This window comes from Sinocyclocheilus grahami, unplaced genomic scaffold, assembly GCF_001515645.1.
Source record: "Sinocyclocheilus grahami isolate Dianchi unplaced genomic scaffold, SAMN03320097.WGS_v1.1 scaffold670.1, whole genome shotgun sequence".
Lineage (NCBI taxonomy): Eukaryota > Metazoa > Chordata > Actinopteri > Cypriniformes > Cyprinidae > Sinocyclocheilus > Sinocyclocheilus grahami.
Window position 1 is genome coordinate 163394 of NW_015505849.1, and position 18370 is coordinate 181763.

At 36.3% G+C, this 18370-nt stretch overlaps 1 protein-coding gene across 1 annotated transcript in view; it reads right to left on the reverse strand.

Annotated features, from left to right (window-relative positions):
- Positions 1 to 18370, reverse strand: part of LOC107558982 (carbonic anhydrase-related protein 10-like) — a gene marked incomplete at its 3' end in the record, with an annotated part of 186046 nt that overhangs the window by 151209 nt on the left and 16467 nt on the right. The window contains exon 2 of the mRNA XM_016242693.1: positions 5813 to 5887. Coding sequence (XP_016098179.1) covers positions 5813 to 5887 — 75 coding nt within the window. The remainder of the gene's footprint in view (positions 1 to 5812; positions 5888 to 18370) is intronic.

Sequence of the window (18370 nt, forward strand, 5' to 3'; positions counted from 1 at the left end):
GCTAATGCATTAAAGCTTAAAATAAAGAATTCTCATGTTTTGGGTAGCTTGGACCACGTAACTCTCCTGCAGCATCTCATTCTGTGTTCTCCACTATTTTAGATGCATTTTGTCCATAGAAATAAGTAATTCAGTGCTTTAATTTGACGCGACCGGCTGAAGTTGGACAAGTATGTAAACTCTGTTGGACGTGCACTGTGGGCAGACCCGATTAATCGATAATGAGAATCGTTGTCGATGATTTTCATAATCGATAATAATTGATTTTATCGATTAGTTGTTGCAGCGCTAAATGATAGAAACAGCTGTTTTTTTTTATTCAACCAATGCACACATAGGTTCTATTAAACTTTTTCCTATCAGACTGTTGTATCACAGCATTTTCATAATTGATTTTATCGATTAGTTGTTGCAGCCCTAAATGATAGAAACAGCTGTTTTTTTTAATTCAACCAATGCACACATAGGTTCTATTAAACTTTTTCCTATCAGACTGTTGTATCACAGCATTTTCCTGTGGTGTCAACATTCACGAATGAAACACTGTATCAGCTATAAAATCTGTGTTGATCAGGACTGACTCAGACAGATTTATATGAAAATGTGCAGAGATTCTTCAGTAATTCACAGAGAAAGATGCTTAGCACAACTTCCTCCATCTACACCCCCTTTTTTTCTGGCAATGTACAGAATTTGTTTTAGCTGCCTTGAAAGTTGGACTGTTGTATCACAGCATTTTCCTGTGGTGTCAACATTCACGAATGAAACACTGTATCAGCTATAAAATCTGTGTTGATCAGGACTGACTCAGACAGATTTATATGAAAATGTGCAGAGATTCTTCAGTAATTCACAGAGAAAGATGCTTAGCACAACTTCCTCCATCTACACCCCCTTTTTTTCTGGCAATGTACAGAATTTGTTTTAGCTGCCTTGAAAGTTGTGACAATTGCAGATTTGCAGCCATGTGCATGATATGTGATGCAAGAGAGGGTTCAAAAGCACTGTGAGATGCACAAAATCGTTTATGATAATATGCATTGCCGCATAAAACAATTTCACATGTCATCTGATAAATTTCAAAGCACATGGACAGAAATTAAATTAATTTTCAGTGCAGCCCAACATATTTCTAGTGGCTACAAATGCTCCGTTTCAGACCCAGCTCAAATAGAGCTCCAAAGGCCATTTTTCTCTGTCCTTAAATACTTTTCGACCAGTGGGTGTCAATCCGTAAACCGCTTGCAAGTGCTTGACATGCAGGATGTACCTGCCTATTAGCATCCTTCATTGATTTTGTGAAGCTTAACCACAGCTTAAATTAAAGCTTTTGTTGACTCTCCAACATTACATATAGAGATAGATAGATGTGCAATATATGACTGTACAAACAACCTGTAACATGCTTACTGTCAGCCAAAGGTCAAATGTCAACAATAGGGACGTAACGATTAAGTAACGATTAACCGCGAGCTGGTTGAAAATCGATTCAAATATGTGACGATTCAAATCAGTTGAGATGCTAAACAAATCGCGATTAATTTAAGTGTAGGAGTTTATATGAATGCATGTCTGAAATGCATTCCTGTGAATTTTCAGCAGCCATTGCTCAATCATTGCTCAGTGAGTATGTTTACATGGACATCAGTAATGTAATTATTTACCTTATTCTGAATCAGACAATTAATTATATGTCATGCTATACGTGCAAACAGACGACGACGGATAAAAATGTGCCTTCTTTCTTGAATCCATGCTCTTTTGTTTACCATCAAATGGTTGACCACGGACGTGTGTGTATCCTGTCGCAAATTGCGGCAAAAAGTCCTACACAACGGTAATAGTGTTAGGTGTGTACATGTCTATACTGCACTTCAATAATGCAACTAAAATAGGAATACTCCACATGTCTTAATTCGATTTGTGTTTACTTCGAGTATGACTTTAGCTGGATTAATGTAATCAAAAATCTCTGTTTAAATGGTAGATTCTATATCAGAGTATTGTCTTAATCGTGTTAATATCAGAATATTGTTGTCCATGTTCTGAGTGTCGTCAGAAATCATTCTAAAATGCTGATTTGATGCTCAGGTAGCCCTTTCTCATCATTATCCGAGTTTAAAAAATAAAAATAAAAAAGTGCTACTTATTATTTGACTTTTTTCTAGATTATCTGATGAATAGAAAGAAATAACAGCATTTATTTGATATAGAAATAACATTCTCAATGCCTTTACTGTCACTTTTGATAAATTAAATGCATCCATGCTGAACAATAATAAATGTAAAATGGATGAAATAAGCATGCAATTAAATATCCAATATTGACCGATACTAGGGATGTGACGAGATCTCGCGAGACCAGTCGTATGTGCCGATATCCTTGCAAAACAATTTGCAGTTTACATTAGAGCTGCACAATTAATTGTTTAAAGATCGCAATCTCGATTCAAACACCCACGCAATCTTATTCCTGAATGACAACAATTCAGCTATGTCTATTACGACATACAAGCACGTTTTGTCGCTGCCCATGTTAATGAATCATTCATGGTGCTGCTGATCCAGAAAGAGCAACACAAACAGTCTTTTCAACCACACATCATTATTTCTGTTACAGACATTTATATAACAGAAGTACTGGGATAAAAGTTTATAGTTTGGGTATAAACACTTATTCTCTTCAGTAGCGATCAAAATGACAGTATCATTCTTAACACTTGTATGTATTGTACCGCTTATACTCTTCCACCAGGAGGTGGCGACAACTGCCTGTTTATAAAAAGTATTTGTCATTGAATCATTCATTCAGGAGATTCATTCCAATTGTGAAACAGGTCTTTATGAATTGAGACACCGACTCATTCATTTAAATCTTTTTTTTCAAATATATTTTTTAAAGACTTAAGCAATTAACATTTTGTCAGAACCACTAGTAAATTGTTATTTTGTTTAGTTTTCTAATCTTTTTTTTTCAGAATCGTGAGAGAATCGAGAATCGTAAATTGGAGAGAATCTCCAATTTATATATAAAAAACATGATTCTCAATTTATCCAGAATCGTGCAGCTCTAGTTTACATATTGTTTATTGCTGTATATAATTCATTAAAATAGAAGTTTAATTTCATAAAGCACAAGTTGATTTCAAAATGCACCTACATTTTTTGCATTTTGTGTTTTTCACTTGAATAAAATACTATTTTTCCCTAAATATTTAATCATTGAGGATTTCTTTAAAAAAGTCTTAAAATCTCGTCTCGTCTCGTTCTCGTGAACCCAGTCTCGTCTTGTCTCGTGGGATAAGTGTCTTGTCACACCCCTAACCGATACTAATAAAATAATTACAATAAACCTCTAATATAGACTAATGACCAATATGGTACTGATATATTGTGCATCCCTAGTTATAATCCATGAAGTGGTCTCCAATGGAGGCTCACAGTGTTCTGCTCACAGTTTTTTCAATCGTGCCACAGATATACTAGTACTGTATATAACATGATGCCACCTGACTTCTACTCTGATTTGGATATGGATCTATGACAGGATGTAAATCACTAGAATTTCTTCATTTCTCACTCTTTTACAACAAAATCAGGCTGCCGTGTGCAATATTTAAAGCCATGCTAAGAATATTGCCGAGAGTTGTAGCCCATCAGCCAGCAGTGGTCAGGGGCACCATCCATTCCACTGTGCCACAGGCACACAGAGATCACACTGATGCAACATACAGTACAGCTTTTCAGAAACACGAACCGTGGGGCTCATAGGTAACAGGCACTTTAGCTTGCTGGTCACAGAGCATTAAACAATCCTCAAAATACAGCTGCCCCTTCCCTAACACGAAGTCCTTCCCACACCTCTGGTGAATAAACAGGAACCAGATTGCCACCCCTCTCTGCAGCTCAAGATGGTATGCATCTAAGCCCAGCGTGATTTTCCACAGGATGTGACTCTGACTTAGAGACAAATGTTTAAAACATTTTTCCAGCTTCATCTCTTTTAAAATCCTTCTTTTTACCCTCCCTCATAACATTGAACAGTGTAATCCTCTAATGAAAAAAAGATCAACGAGCACATAAAACCATAAATATAAATAAGGTATCATGAACTATGAGCTTGGACGTCTGGCTTGCTCATGTTATATAGGTTGATGCACCTTTGCTGACCCCAACAGACCCTCATCATGCCACTATTCCACAAAGAGGTTTATAGAGAGAGATAGAAAGAACAATCGGTGAGAAATAAATTTCATCTGCAGATAATGGGTCTCATTCACTAACTGTGTATACGCACAAACACTACATTTAACTGACCGAAAGCGACAATAAAGGCATTTATAATGTTACAAATGATTTATTTTCCAAATAGGAATAAATGCTGTTCTTTTGAACTTTCTATTTAAAGAATCCTGAAAAAAAATGCATCACAGTTTCCACAAAAATGTTATCTATTTTCAAAATTAGCAATAAAAAGAAATGTTTTTTGATTATCTAATCAGCACATTAGAATAATTTCTGATGGATCATTGACAGTGAAGTCTAAAATAATGGCAGCTAAAAAAAAAAAAATCACAATTACAAATTATTATGATATTAATAATAACTCGCATCCCTATAACTCAAGTCAGAACATCTTCATTAGCAGCACAATTTACAATGATGTCTGACTTGTGCTCAAGCATCAGGAATTACTTGGAAAGATTCTTGAGCTTTTAAACATTTCTCCTTGATCTGAACATATGAAAAATAAAACCAAGGCCAGAATTTTTTGAACAAAGACAGAGAGGAATCCTACATGCATTTCAACATGCCTCGCATTTCAGTTTCTGCTGTTAACTCACCCTCTTTGTTTCAAGAGCTCTAATCATGCTGTGAGTCTAAATATAAGTAACAGTGCGATCAAACGCTGATTTTTAAATGTCATGTTGTATCCATGCAGCTTGACTTCCAGGTAAGCAAAGGGAATAATCAATCTCTAACAATCTCTACAAGAAATAATGAATCAAAGTCAGAATCATTCTAGTGAACTGGTTCGTGCTTGTGGTTTCTGTATAAAAAAAATAAATAAAAAATAACACTGATTCCAACACTTATAACACACTTTTGGAGTTAAAGGAATAGTTCACCCAAAAATGAAAATTTGCTTAAAATTTACAAACCCTCTTGACATCCAATATGTAGATGAATTAGTTTCTTCATAATCCATAATAAGTCCATCCCCTGCTGTCCTCTCACTTCAAAATCTACAAGCATATTTGTTTAGAATGGTTTTGGATGCTATAAATGGTGCTTAACCTGTGCATATTTCTCTCCTGATTGAGACAAGATGACTTTTTCAATCGAGAAAGCAATATTATGGATAGAGGACTCGTATTTTACCCAGAAGTAACAGTTTGAAGTTAAAAATATCACGTGAATTTGTTTATACATACAGGGTTTTTTTTTTTACTTCCCAAAATGTTAATTGATTGACTGGAGTTGTGCGGATTGCTTGTGATGCTTTATCAGCTGTCTGGCACCCATTCATTGCAGAGGATTCATAGCTGAGCAAGTGATCTCAAAATCTATCCCAATGAAGAAACAAACTCATCTACATCTTGGATGGTGTGAGGGGGATGAATTTTCAGTAAACTAAATTCCTTTAAACTATTCCTTTAAATAAAAAAAGCTGCTAGTGACATATAATATTTAGAAGGACTAAATGATTGACAAGATATCAATTAGAACTAATGTAGAATCCATGTGCGTAACATGAGCGTAGGGAATGCCACACTTGAACACTGATAAAAAGCTTTTGTAAAATGATTACCTGGAACAAAGCTCCCCTGAACAACTTCTTTGTAAGCCCACCATCCCTCATGGATTTTAGGTGGATTTGGCTGAGCTGTGAGAAAAGAAGGGGAAAATTGAAGTGATTTAGCATTAATTATAAAAAACCATTTGTATTGAATGACCTTTCACTGTTTTCTCTGTCATTTTCCGTTCAAAAATGATTTCTGGCAAACAGCCCTGCAAGAGAAGCACAAAACAAACAAAACTGGAATTAAAAGCCTCCACATTTGTTCCTCAAACATTAGAATGGAGATGCATTCTGTGTGAACCCAACAAGAGATCCGACTGAACCAGGGCTGTAGTTTATAATTGAAGTGACCAAGTAAGGATCCCACTGCTAAAGGAGGTCACGGCCTGAAATTACAAAGCAAGATTTTAGGATATTGCATTTACACCTAAACTTTCTCATCCGTACTGCTACTGGAAAACATGACTATGGGGCCAGAGGTGGCAAGGCTGCCTTTTAATGGAACTGGAGGAGGGTTAATCCTTCCATCAAGAACTAATGCAGGAGTGGTTCAGTTTCACAAAAAGAGGAGGTGGCTGGAGAGGTGAAAATGCTTCTACCTCTCAGAGGCTCTACTGCAAAAAAATCAAACACCACGGTGAGGCTAACAATTTCACTGAGTACTACTTTATCGGAATATAATGCTGTTGAAACCCTAAATCTGAGGTTGACTACAATGCTAAAACTGCTTGATACCTATGAATGAGGATCACTTCTGGATGTTGACAGACTTTTCAGACTGTATTAACGCTTCTGAATAGTGATTTTGAATTGCTTCTCAAATTTGTATTCCAAAACAGCTAGTGGTATTGGATTTACAGTGACACCTACTGGAGTGAATGCAGCATTATACAAGTAAAATTCTGAAATTTTTACTCATCTTGTATTGCTTTTTTTGGTAAATGAAAAAAAAAATGTGTAAAAGTATATTTAATGTGTATTGCAGACATTGGAGGGATAGTTCACTTAAAAATTAAAAAAAATTCTGTCATCATTTACTTTACCTCAAGCCGTTCCAAAACTGTATGACTTATTCTACTTTCTTCTGCTATATAAAAAAATATGGGTAATCAAACAGTTTGTGGTCCCCACTGACTTATAATTTATTAAGGCTGCATGATTAATCGAAATTAAATCGCAAAGGCGATAAATCGCGATTAGGCAGAAGCTGCGATTGTCATGTGTATCTTTCAGTGAAGCACAGTTCTGTGATCAGCAGTAAATCTCCATCCGAAGGCCAGAGGGCGCTCTCACGCCAAAACTCCAAATACGCCTGCAGAAGAAACCCAGGAAATCCCTATAGCGGTTACTGAATAAACAGAATATTTAACTGCTTTCATTAATTAAACTAATAAACACACGACTACGACAATATATGGTTTATCGGAGTTCGTCTTATTATAATTTTTATTATAATAAAGAATAATAATGCAATAATCTAAAATAGCCTTTATCACAGCTTAGAATACTATGAAATATGTTGCGTGCCTTATTCTGTGTAAGAAGCCACATCATCTCACAGAAGGATTTATTTAAAACACTTGACTGACGTTATGAAGTGAGTTTGATGTAAAAACATGTTTCTAAATGTGGTATTCATAAATCGCGTCGATTATGAACACGATTTTGCGTAGCTTGTCAGTGAACTATGGCTCTGTGTAGTAAATGCTGCTCCATCTGAAAGCTTGTGCTGGAGGCTTTACTGACAAGATGTGCATGACATTCACATTCGATTAATTGTGCAGCCCTACATATTTTTTTCCCCCCATGGTCAGTGATGACCAGCAACTATTTGTTTACCCACATTCTTCAAAATATCTTTGTGTATTCAGCAGAAGAAAGTAACTTATACAGGTTTGGAACAACTTGAGGGTTAGTAAATGATGACAATTTTCATTTTTGGGTGAACTATCCCTTCAAGTAAAGCTTATTTAATAAAATGTTTTTGTTTTATTCAAGCATTTTGCTTTGTTTTGTTTTTTCCCCAAATACACTGACTATAACCTAGTGTTTCATGTATAGTTAAATGATTCCGGTCTTACACCCTGCAAATAGTACATCAATTAATACTGACAAATGTATGGTTATTATGGTAGTAACCGTTTGAACATGTCAAGGCCTACAAAACTGTCAAGACTACAAAACTTTATATCTCATCACCAATTGATGAACATCACAAATCTCTCTCCCTCTCCTTGTCTCAGGTATCCTGTCAGGATCTATCTTCAAGCAGAAGTTAGTATGGAGTGAGAGGCAATAACAATTCATCAGCCATGTTCTCCTGAGGGACAATGGCGTAATAATACAGGAGAGCTTTAGTGGAAGCTCCAGGACAAGCATCAGACACTGCATCAAACCATCTCTCTCCCTCTCAGTGGGGAAAACAAAGCTCCCATCCCTGCAGCTCAAAGCTGCCGTCATTAGCAGGACAGAGACAGGATAGGAAAACATAACGCCAATTGATCATTTCTGAAAGCAAAAGACTCAAGCACTCCAGACTTTATGCAACAAAAGCTTTCCACAGAACATCCAAGTGTAGTGTTTTTATGCCTTTTGTGATTAAAATTAGATTTTTGATGGCTTTCATGTAAGTGTGTATACGGCTGCAAGCTTACAGGGACCAAAGAACAGTTGTGATTGAATGTAATTCATTGCACTCAGATCTTATGTGTGTCCCAGTTCAATGTGCAGGGTTGCATGAAAATGAGACATCACATATTTCATTATGACAGCAGTTTAAGAAAAGCAGCTAAGTTCTATTCCATTTCCCACACAGCTTGGCGATGCCCCAATAACATATTTACTGGCTTCAGCAGAAAGAAATGCTTCAAATCTATAAAGCGAAAATGAAGTAAGAAGTCATTCAGAATAGACATCTAAAGCTGTTAATTTCACAATGTTCTGTCCGAGAGACTTCAAGTAATTGGCGGCGTGCTGGAGGTCCACAGTCAGGATGTTAGTGGTGACATCTGCATCGCTTTGCTTCCTGTCAAAACTAATCAAAGGGGGAGACAACAATTACTAAATAGACAATGGCACACATCTGATGGAAGACGATACATAATCGCCAAATTAAGTCTGAACTGTCTCTAAGGGACGGTATCAACGGTATCCAGCAGGGTTTACACTTTATGCTTTAATAATGGCATTCAAATGATTGGCTTAATTATAACATTCAAATGATTGAATGCTGCTGGCGTTGCCTTTTCAGCATTTTATAAATGGTGCCGCTTCCCAGCCGCCGACTTGCTCATGCATTATTCAAAGTTGGGTAATCAAATGAATAGATGAGGGCGGTTGCAGCACAGAGGTAACAAACCTATTGAATGTCTGCAGAGTTAGTGTCAATAGATCAAAAAGTAATTAACACAAATTTTCTGATCCCTGTTCCCAATGGAGCGACCCCCTTGCTTGGTAAAGGATTTTTAAAGAGGCACTTCACAACAGCTAAACATAAAAGGCACAGAGGCAAATTTGTCTACATTTGTCACTACTAGAGATTAGAGACGTGCATGAGTAATTAGGTAGGCGAGTACTCTTTCTGTACCAACTACTGTAGTTCACTAACACTATTTAAACAGATGGGTTTTTACTTTACACATTTGCCTGCTGTAGGTAGGCCTGGGCGATAAAACGGTATCGATATTTATCGACGGTACACCTTCTTCAATAACGATAGAAAAAAATGTTCGATATAGCGCACGATATAGGCACGTGCTATGAGTGACACACAGCACACACAAACAGGAACACATGCCGAAATTAGTGCTGTGCCTGCCTGTGATGAGGAGATTGTAAATAAAGAATGAATATTAGTCGAATTTAAAATAAACATTTGCAATGTTAGGTGTGCATCAGGGAGCGTCATCAGTGGCGTGCGAGATACGGGGATGATGTAAGTGACGTTAAATGCAATCTGTGTGAATGGTGCTTCGGCTCTTTGGATTGAGCAATGCATAAATACATGATGCTGTTTTGTTCATAATTGTTTATGCAATTTACGAAATTATATTAGATTTTTATGAGTTAATTTAGATGTAATACACGTTTTTTTTATAGAGTTACTTCCTTGCGTTGACAATTTAAATGCACTGCATTATTTTGTTCATTGCGCCCTCCTGTGGCCTCGGGAAACAAGTCAAAAGTTTCCTCAAGACCTATTTAATCTGCATATAAAACATATAAAATTTTTAATTTGTTTAATTTTTATTTTGTGTTTGATTGTTAAAACAAAAAATATTTGTTGTTTGTCTCAATGAATTGGGTTAATTTAAAAATACAGTGGTTAAATAAAAAAAATGTATATTGCTCTGTTTTAAAAAAGGTTATAAAAAATGTCAATATGAAACATTATATCGTTGATAAATTGTTTAGCTATATCGCCCAGCCCAAGCTGTAGGCATCAATGAAATGTACTTTCCCATTGAATCTCTCTCTCTAATCTCACAGCGCTTTCAGGTGCATCCAAAGCTATGTCCACATTAATCTGAATAAATTTGAAAATGCATCTTTTTCTCTACATTTTGGCCTACGTTTGGAGACGGCGTTTTTGTACAGCAAAAACTGAGCTTTTTGAAGGCACTATCCCAAGGGGATACATTTGAAAACGAAGGTATTCGAAAACGATGACACATTTAGTAATGTGACAATATACAGTATATCTATGGTTGTTGCGGCATTGTTGTGCCTGGTATTCACTTAATAATGTTGCTTAAGATAAACGTTACTTTGTACAATCTTCATATTACATTCTGCAAAGATGTCAGAACATTGATCAGAAGACAGTTGCTTTTAAGGCCATACACTGAATGTTTATTTTGAATGTGACCTGGATGCACCAGTGAGTAGTGGAGTATTTTGCTAATAAAATGATAATGTCAGAAGAATAGAGTGAGAATTTTACTCTGTCTGGTCTATCGGTATCATCTCAGTGACCATTTACGACACTGCAAGGTGATTTAAGTGTTTTCAGACATGTCAGTGTGGACGAGTAGGTGGACGAGGAGATGCTTTAAAATGTTACTGTGGACGAAGTGCATTTTAAAATGAAAATGCTGTTTTTAAATGTGGATGTAGTGCAAGTGTAGCAATATTTTAATTATTGGAATATTTGTTTTCTGCAGAAGTCCTGGGATATGACCAGAGGAGGATATGTTACTAGAGCGGAGTATGACAAGCATTAAGTAAATGATAATTTTAGAGAACAGACCAACAGAATTGCTCAAAATGCCCACCATTGTAGAACGATTGGACGAGAAGCAACATTATTCGACCAAATGGTCTTTTAGCATTTATTCGATGTTGGAGAAGTTCTGTTTATGTTCAGAGTCGAGTAATGCATGCTCATTATTATTAGCATCTATCTGGCATAAGGGATTCTTTAATGTGTATATTAGAGACCACAGTAAATATAACATTTTCACAGCTGCAGAGAGAACTGTGCCTGTGGGAGCACATGCAATTGTGCCCCTGATACACATGAAAATAAGGCACTACAATTTGAGCACAAGGTTTGCATTTTCCTGCCACATTTAGTTTCCCTTAGTTACAGCATATTTAGAAACAGGACAAGCTGACAGACATCGAAGTCTTAAAATACAGTTTAATAAGGGCATCATAAGGATGCCCCTGAGTTTAATTTAAAGTTGTGTTGTTTCCACCAGTTTACCCTGCTGTTTAATGCTTCTTGACTAAATGATGCTTTACTCAGAGTATAACATGGACATCTGTACTGTATTTAAGATTACTGTACACAACTGATCTGTTGATCTTTACTCTTTAGTATGCTTTTATTTGAACTATATCAAGTATTAAAGCTACACTGTGTAATGTTTTGTTGTTTGAAATTAACCAAATTTCACAAATCCATCTTCTAAAGTGTGCTTTCGCCCAAACTCAAATATCAGCACTGCCGAACTTTTGTAACATTTTAAAACAATTTATTTCTACAAGTCAAAACAACAGCAGCTTATAAGCTACTTATCTGCTTATAAAACATTTTCCAAATAACGAGTTTTGATGTCATTAGTGAGATTCAAACTGATAAGGGCACAGCAGTGCACCTCAAGCCAGCAGATTCACCTGCACAGACTAGCAGAGCTAAAGTACAACCCAGTAACTACCAAAACAATGTTCCTCAGCAAGTAACTTGTAGTAACTGCTAGAGGGCCAAGCTTTATATTTAATGTTAATTTTGCTTATATTAACTTTTTAACATTTTCAGACATCCCACCCTAAAAAAAAACAAATTTCAAGGAGGTAGCATTACTACAACAAACAAGGGCTGCATTTCCCAAAAGCATCGTAACCCTAAGTAGATTGTACAACCATTGCCACAAGTGGTCTCTAAGATCAACTTAGCTTACTCTGCTTTTGAGAAACGCAGTCAAGGTCTTAAGACACATTTTTTAAAAGTTACATTTATTTTAACTTGAGTGTCACATTTTTTAAATAACATGTCATTTGTGAGATGCAGTAAAAGACACAAGCCGCGAGTGCAACGATCAAAAGACAACGAGATATTTCTCAAAATATTTTTCTTTTGTGTTCCACATAGGAAAGTTACAGCATGAGGGTAAATGAGGGTGGAGAGAGTAAATTAAGACAATTTTAATTGGGGGAGGGGGGGGACTATTCATTTAAAGGTCCCCTGAAATGCTTAGAAACACGCAGCGTTACTCTATGTGTTGACGTCATTTGAACTGAAACAGGAAGACAGGGCGGGACATATCAAGCAGCCCCGCCTCTTTTTAAAATAGCCAATAGCATTCGTTTATCTCACAGTTTGGGCTAGAGCCGTTGAGCTCCGTAAAGCCGCATTTGACAGGGTATGCCAGCCACAATCTCATCCATATTGCTATAAAATATAGCATTCTGTGTAGAATTCAAATAGCTCCGATACATTTTGTGGTCTGCACCAACTCGCGCATGTGATCCGCTCCGTGCTATAGTGTCTCTGGACCGGAGCAGAGTGTGTGTGCGGTGCGGTGGTTAGCGTGACACAGCACAAAACCAGACTTCTTTTTTTCCTCAATGGAAAGCATTATTATATTGTTTGAATCGTTCCCTGTCCCCTATATAGTGCACTACGTGCCATTCACTGTAAAGAAAATTCTAATTCTGTGGACAAGTGACCGATTTCAGCCACGGCTTCAACGTCTATTTTATAGTGTAGGGGCGGTCGCTTTGGATTCTAGAGAGCATTTGATTGGACAGAAAGTTTGATGAGAAGCTGAAGTACGATGTGACGTCAAAAAAAATCATTGAGCCGTTTTGGCGGAAGTGACGAACTGCAAGCTTTGAATGCTTATATCTTCTAAATGCGAATTTTGTCACTGTTTTGGAGCACACTGCCTTACAGATAACATTAAGACTAACATACTGATACTAACACCCAAAAAACTTTAATTTATTTTGATTTCATGGGGACTTTAAGGCTATACACCTTTAGACTCTCACCTTTACTACAGTCCAATTATTGTTCTAAAAAAAATCTAGTTTCCGTCACCTTCTTTTGGTAACTTACACAGTTTCTGACACTTTTTCACATATTTTGAATTTATTCATTAAGCGCCTTAACACAAAGAGTGAGCAAATCCCATGTTCAAATCCAATATGTATTATTTTTTACTTCTTCCCATCTATAAGACAACAAAATGATTACAATAAGGTTAACACTTTCTTTGTACTACCCGTTTAAAAAAAAATGTATATACAGTACACAACTCAAAGTATTTTTCCTCAATGGAAGTGGAGAATAATAGAAGAGAACTGGTACTCTACTACTGCATACATTTATATCCCTGCTCCTTCTAAAGAGCATTTCAAACCCAAATGATAAACTACCTACACATGGCACTTCCAGAAGTCTCAGAGAAACTAGGTGATGCTGTAAATAAACACTTCAGAAACTAATTGTCAGAGGCGACCATTAGTATTCATCATGGAACTGAGGCAGTCCCGGGGCTCATCCATGCAGGTTGAAAAGAGAAAGCGGCGCAAATGCCGCCCATAAATGAAACTTGACCTTGCCGACAGCTGTGCTTACTGACTTATGAGATAATTGTCTTTCGGCCCGTTTGTGGCTCCACATTATGGATCCAGCTGCACCAGTGTAATGTTGCAGGGCTCATCCCCGGTGGACTCTTTCAATCAAGCCCAAGCATCCTGAAACGTTTATCAATATAAAAAGGCCAGGCGATATGCTTTATGTGTAATCACCTTTGATACATTTCATCATTCCTCTGTGCCACTGAACGGACCTCTGAACTGGCTTCTTCAAAGCCATGGCGTAATCGTTTTAGAAGTAATATAAGGACTTTTCAGCAGCAATGATATTCTGCACATCAGAATTAGGGCAGCAACTAAAGATTATGTTGATGATTAATCTATGAATGTTTTTAGAATTAATTGATTATTTTCTGATTATTCAATTAATCCTTTAGTTAAATTTTATAAATTAATAAATAATAACCATAGCTTCTGCCATTAATCTTTTAACGGTTTTTCATAAAAATACCAATTTTTTTGAATAAAAAAAAAAAAAGTATTGAAAAAAGTCTCGAGTTTTGTTAATTTTGCAGATTTAGGTGGCTGCTTGAATACAAAGATGTATTAACGAACAGTTAAAGTCTCAACCGTATTCTAACTCTAGTAACCACAGCAACATTAATAAATATGGCGATGCCCATTACATTAGGAAGTTTTATCGCAACTGACAGCATGTTACTAAATGAACCTAATCAAGGCGTGAGTTCATCCATCTTCGAATGAACACAACTCATTTCTTCTCCTCCATGAGCAAACGAAAACCTCATGTTTAACACGGAACTTATAAACACAAGACATAATTAACACAATTACACAGTTCAGTGTGGCTCTCACATTATATGATATGGCAGACAACTAGCTGTTCAGTGTGGCTCTGTTCATACAGCGCAGATTGTCCGAGAATGAGGTCCTGAAAAATGCACAGGTGTCAGTTTGGTTATAGAATGAGGTTGTCATGCTAGAAAAAAAAGGGGGGGAAAAAAACTTTATGAACATAACTGTATTAAGCGACATTGCCATACTAGCCATTAGCATTTGTTCTAGGGATTCTTGTTTTGTGTGAAAGGGATTGGGGATGAACGTAAATTTTACAACACATTCTATGAAAATTGGTGTGATTTAAATAATGGCATGTTGTTCCAGACACAGCTTCACCGGATCCACAGTTGATTTAGAAGTTCAGCAGGTTTTCAGGATTTCAGTCTATTGTTAAATATGTCAGGTTTTAATGAATTGCATGCTTAATTAAATAGAGAGCACGACTTTAGAAACATTACAAGCATGGTTATTTTAACATTAATCCAACTTTATCTAATTATTAGGGCTGTCAATTTAACACGATAAGTTAATTAATTAGTTATGGATAAATAACGAGATTAAAACATTTTAATGGCCCCGCCCCAGACCTGTACATCATCTTTTATTTCATACAGCTCGACAAACATGATGCAGGGCAACAACTCACTGTGTGTTATGTAGTCCATAAATTTAGTTACGTGTCCCTAAAATTCAAGATATTATCCTCATATTTCTATCATATACAAAGCGATATCACACAAGCAGCAAGAGCAATATCACACAAGCTCAAAGTCAAAGACTATAGAATGGGAAAAAAATGCAATGCTCAAAATGGCCGCTTTATTGAAGGAAGCCCCGGCTTCTGGGTAAAAGAGCCAATCGATAAAGTCAACTCGTCACTGCAGCTGCTTTTAGACGTCCCGGTTGCTATAGAAACAGTCAGCATTCTGAGACGCGCATTGGCTGGTCTAGCTTGAAAATAAGCTCTTTTTTATGCTATTTGAGCAAAAGAAACAACATTTATGAGACAGTTGTTGTCAGATTTCATTGGTGATTTCAAATATGAAATTAATTTAATTACCAAAATAATAATAATAAACATTTTCAATAAAACATATAAAAAATTTAATGAAATATAATAATAAAAAAAAAATCTTTATGTTCCAGAGTTTATGCTTGGCCGTGGTAGCCTAAACTTTTATGTGTAATCATTTTTATGTTGAATCAAAACAAAACATTTCTTTCCAAAGCTAATTTTTTAATGACTACTTGATACTTTTATCATTTAACACAGTGATGGCTTTAAATTATCTTCCGGGTGTAAAATTATCTTCACAGCCACATTCCATTTGCGATTAATTCGATTTATTAATCGCCACATCATGTAACTAATTAGATTTAAATCGATTGACTACTTATCAATATATTTCACCATATTTTCTCTAATTTTATCTATAAAGTTACATTTTCTGCATGGGAGAAAATAAAAAAAAAACATTAATTAAATGCATTAATTTGAATATTCTACATACAATCATGTAGCATACATATACCATGCCTACAACTGTTTGATAAGTTAATACATTACAAGAACCTTGCAAATTAAAGGGGTCATATGATGCTTTTTTAAAGATCATTATTTTGTGTATTTGGTGTAACAGAATATGTTGACATGCTTTAATGTTCAAAAAACACATTATTTTTCAAATACTGTACATTATTGTAGGTCCTCTATGCCCCGCCTCTCTCAAACGCTTCGTTTTCTACAAAGTCCCTCCTTCCGACAAGCGCAGTCTGCTCTGATTGGCCAGCTGACCCAGTGCATTGTGATTGGCCGAACACCTCTTTGCATGCACATTTGGGCGGCATTACGCACATATTTCCACATAGTGACGTAGATATGTGGGGGCGTGATAGAATGAGCTGTTTTAGGGGGCGTGGCAGAGTCTTAACTTTGATAAAGAATATCTCTTTGGTTTTGAGACTTTAGTCTTTGCAACTTCAGGGATCATATCTATGCACAATCAGCTTGTAACACTCCAAAGAGGAAGGAAAACTTGAAATCGCATCATATGACCCCTTTAAGATTTGATAAATAAAAACATTTACCCACCATCGATAAAAGTGCATAAAAGCTCTTTATGTCTTAATGCAGTTGTCCCGCTCATTTAAAAAAAAAAAAAAAAGAGCGTATGTATGAACCCTGATAGCTAAATCGAAGAGCCATCTGGTGTGACATAATTTCTAACAAAATCAAGCCGAAATTAATTTCAGGAGTTCAAAAAAGCTTGCCAAAGCGAACTTTCTGGAAAAAGGTGTGCTCTGGGGCTCCGCCTTCTTTGACGTGGAAATTCTCTCTGGTTTATTTCTTCTGTTCAACCTGTCGAGTCAGACTTTCACGAGTAAAAACATGAATACACTGTAGAGCTGCTTTATGGTAGAAAGTTGTAATTCTAATTGAAAGAGACACTGACAGTTTTTCCATGCTTCATACTGTAAAGCTCCTTGTTTTAAAGCAACCAGTTGTATAAATAAACATAATGTGACTTGACTGGAGTGCTGAATTGCAGAGCTGGTGCAATAATATCCACATCACTATGATCAGATGCTTTCGTAACCGCTGTTTTCTCATTTTTGTTGTATGTTTATTTTGTTATCGAGAGCAGCACATATTCATCGAAAACAACCGCTCCCAGCAGCATGGGTTTCTGGGTAGCATCAGGATGATCGCAAACAGTATACTATACTGCAAAGGTATTTTAAATTTCTTTTTACCCCAAAACGAAACAAAAGGGAAAAAAATTGCAATGAGTATATTGGGACCTTAATGGTCTGTATCCTGTGATTTAACAAAAGATCTAATACTGGAGGGGGATGTTAGCTCTGATGGCCTTACCATGACCCAAGCAGCAGCACAGTCTTAAAAAGTTATTCTACTATTAATAAATTATATGACAGATGGCATGGTGCGAAACACACACCCACTGCCTTGACCAGTAGAACAACATGGAGAACTTGGCACTTCCCCCGAGAAATGCATCAAGGCAATACGTGAGAATGGAAGTTTTACTAGCAGATAAACTTTATCAGTATTATAGGTAGGGCTGGGTATCGTTCAAAAATGTTCGATATCGATACCGATACCTTGATTTCGATACCGGTTCCTGAACGATACTTTTTTCGATACCAATTTTATGAAATCTATTTGAACAAGATTACATTATCTAAAAAAAAAAAACTTTGGTTTTATTTTTCAGCTTGTTGATGTTTATACAGACTCAAAGCCACTGCACAAAGGAACAAAATGTATCAATCAATCAATCAAACAAAAAATCAGTGCAAATAGTTTTAATAAAGCTCAAATAGTCTTCAGTTTACACATCTGTTAGCTACATTTACACTAGTGCGTGTGACAGAATCACCTAGCTTAGACAGAATCATCATTTCTATTCATTTTCTACTGATTTACTGATGAGCATTAGCAGCTTCCAGCACTGTCTGCCTGTGCTCTCTTCCATGATTGCTGCTCTGACTCAGAGGTAATAATATATTTAATTTCATCAACAATACATGGCCAAAACACACACGGCAATCGGAAGTTATTACAAAAACTTGATGTTAGTTTAAAGTGAGTTTTGAGTAAAAGCGGAATATAAATCTTATTTAATGTCTTATGCAGGG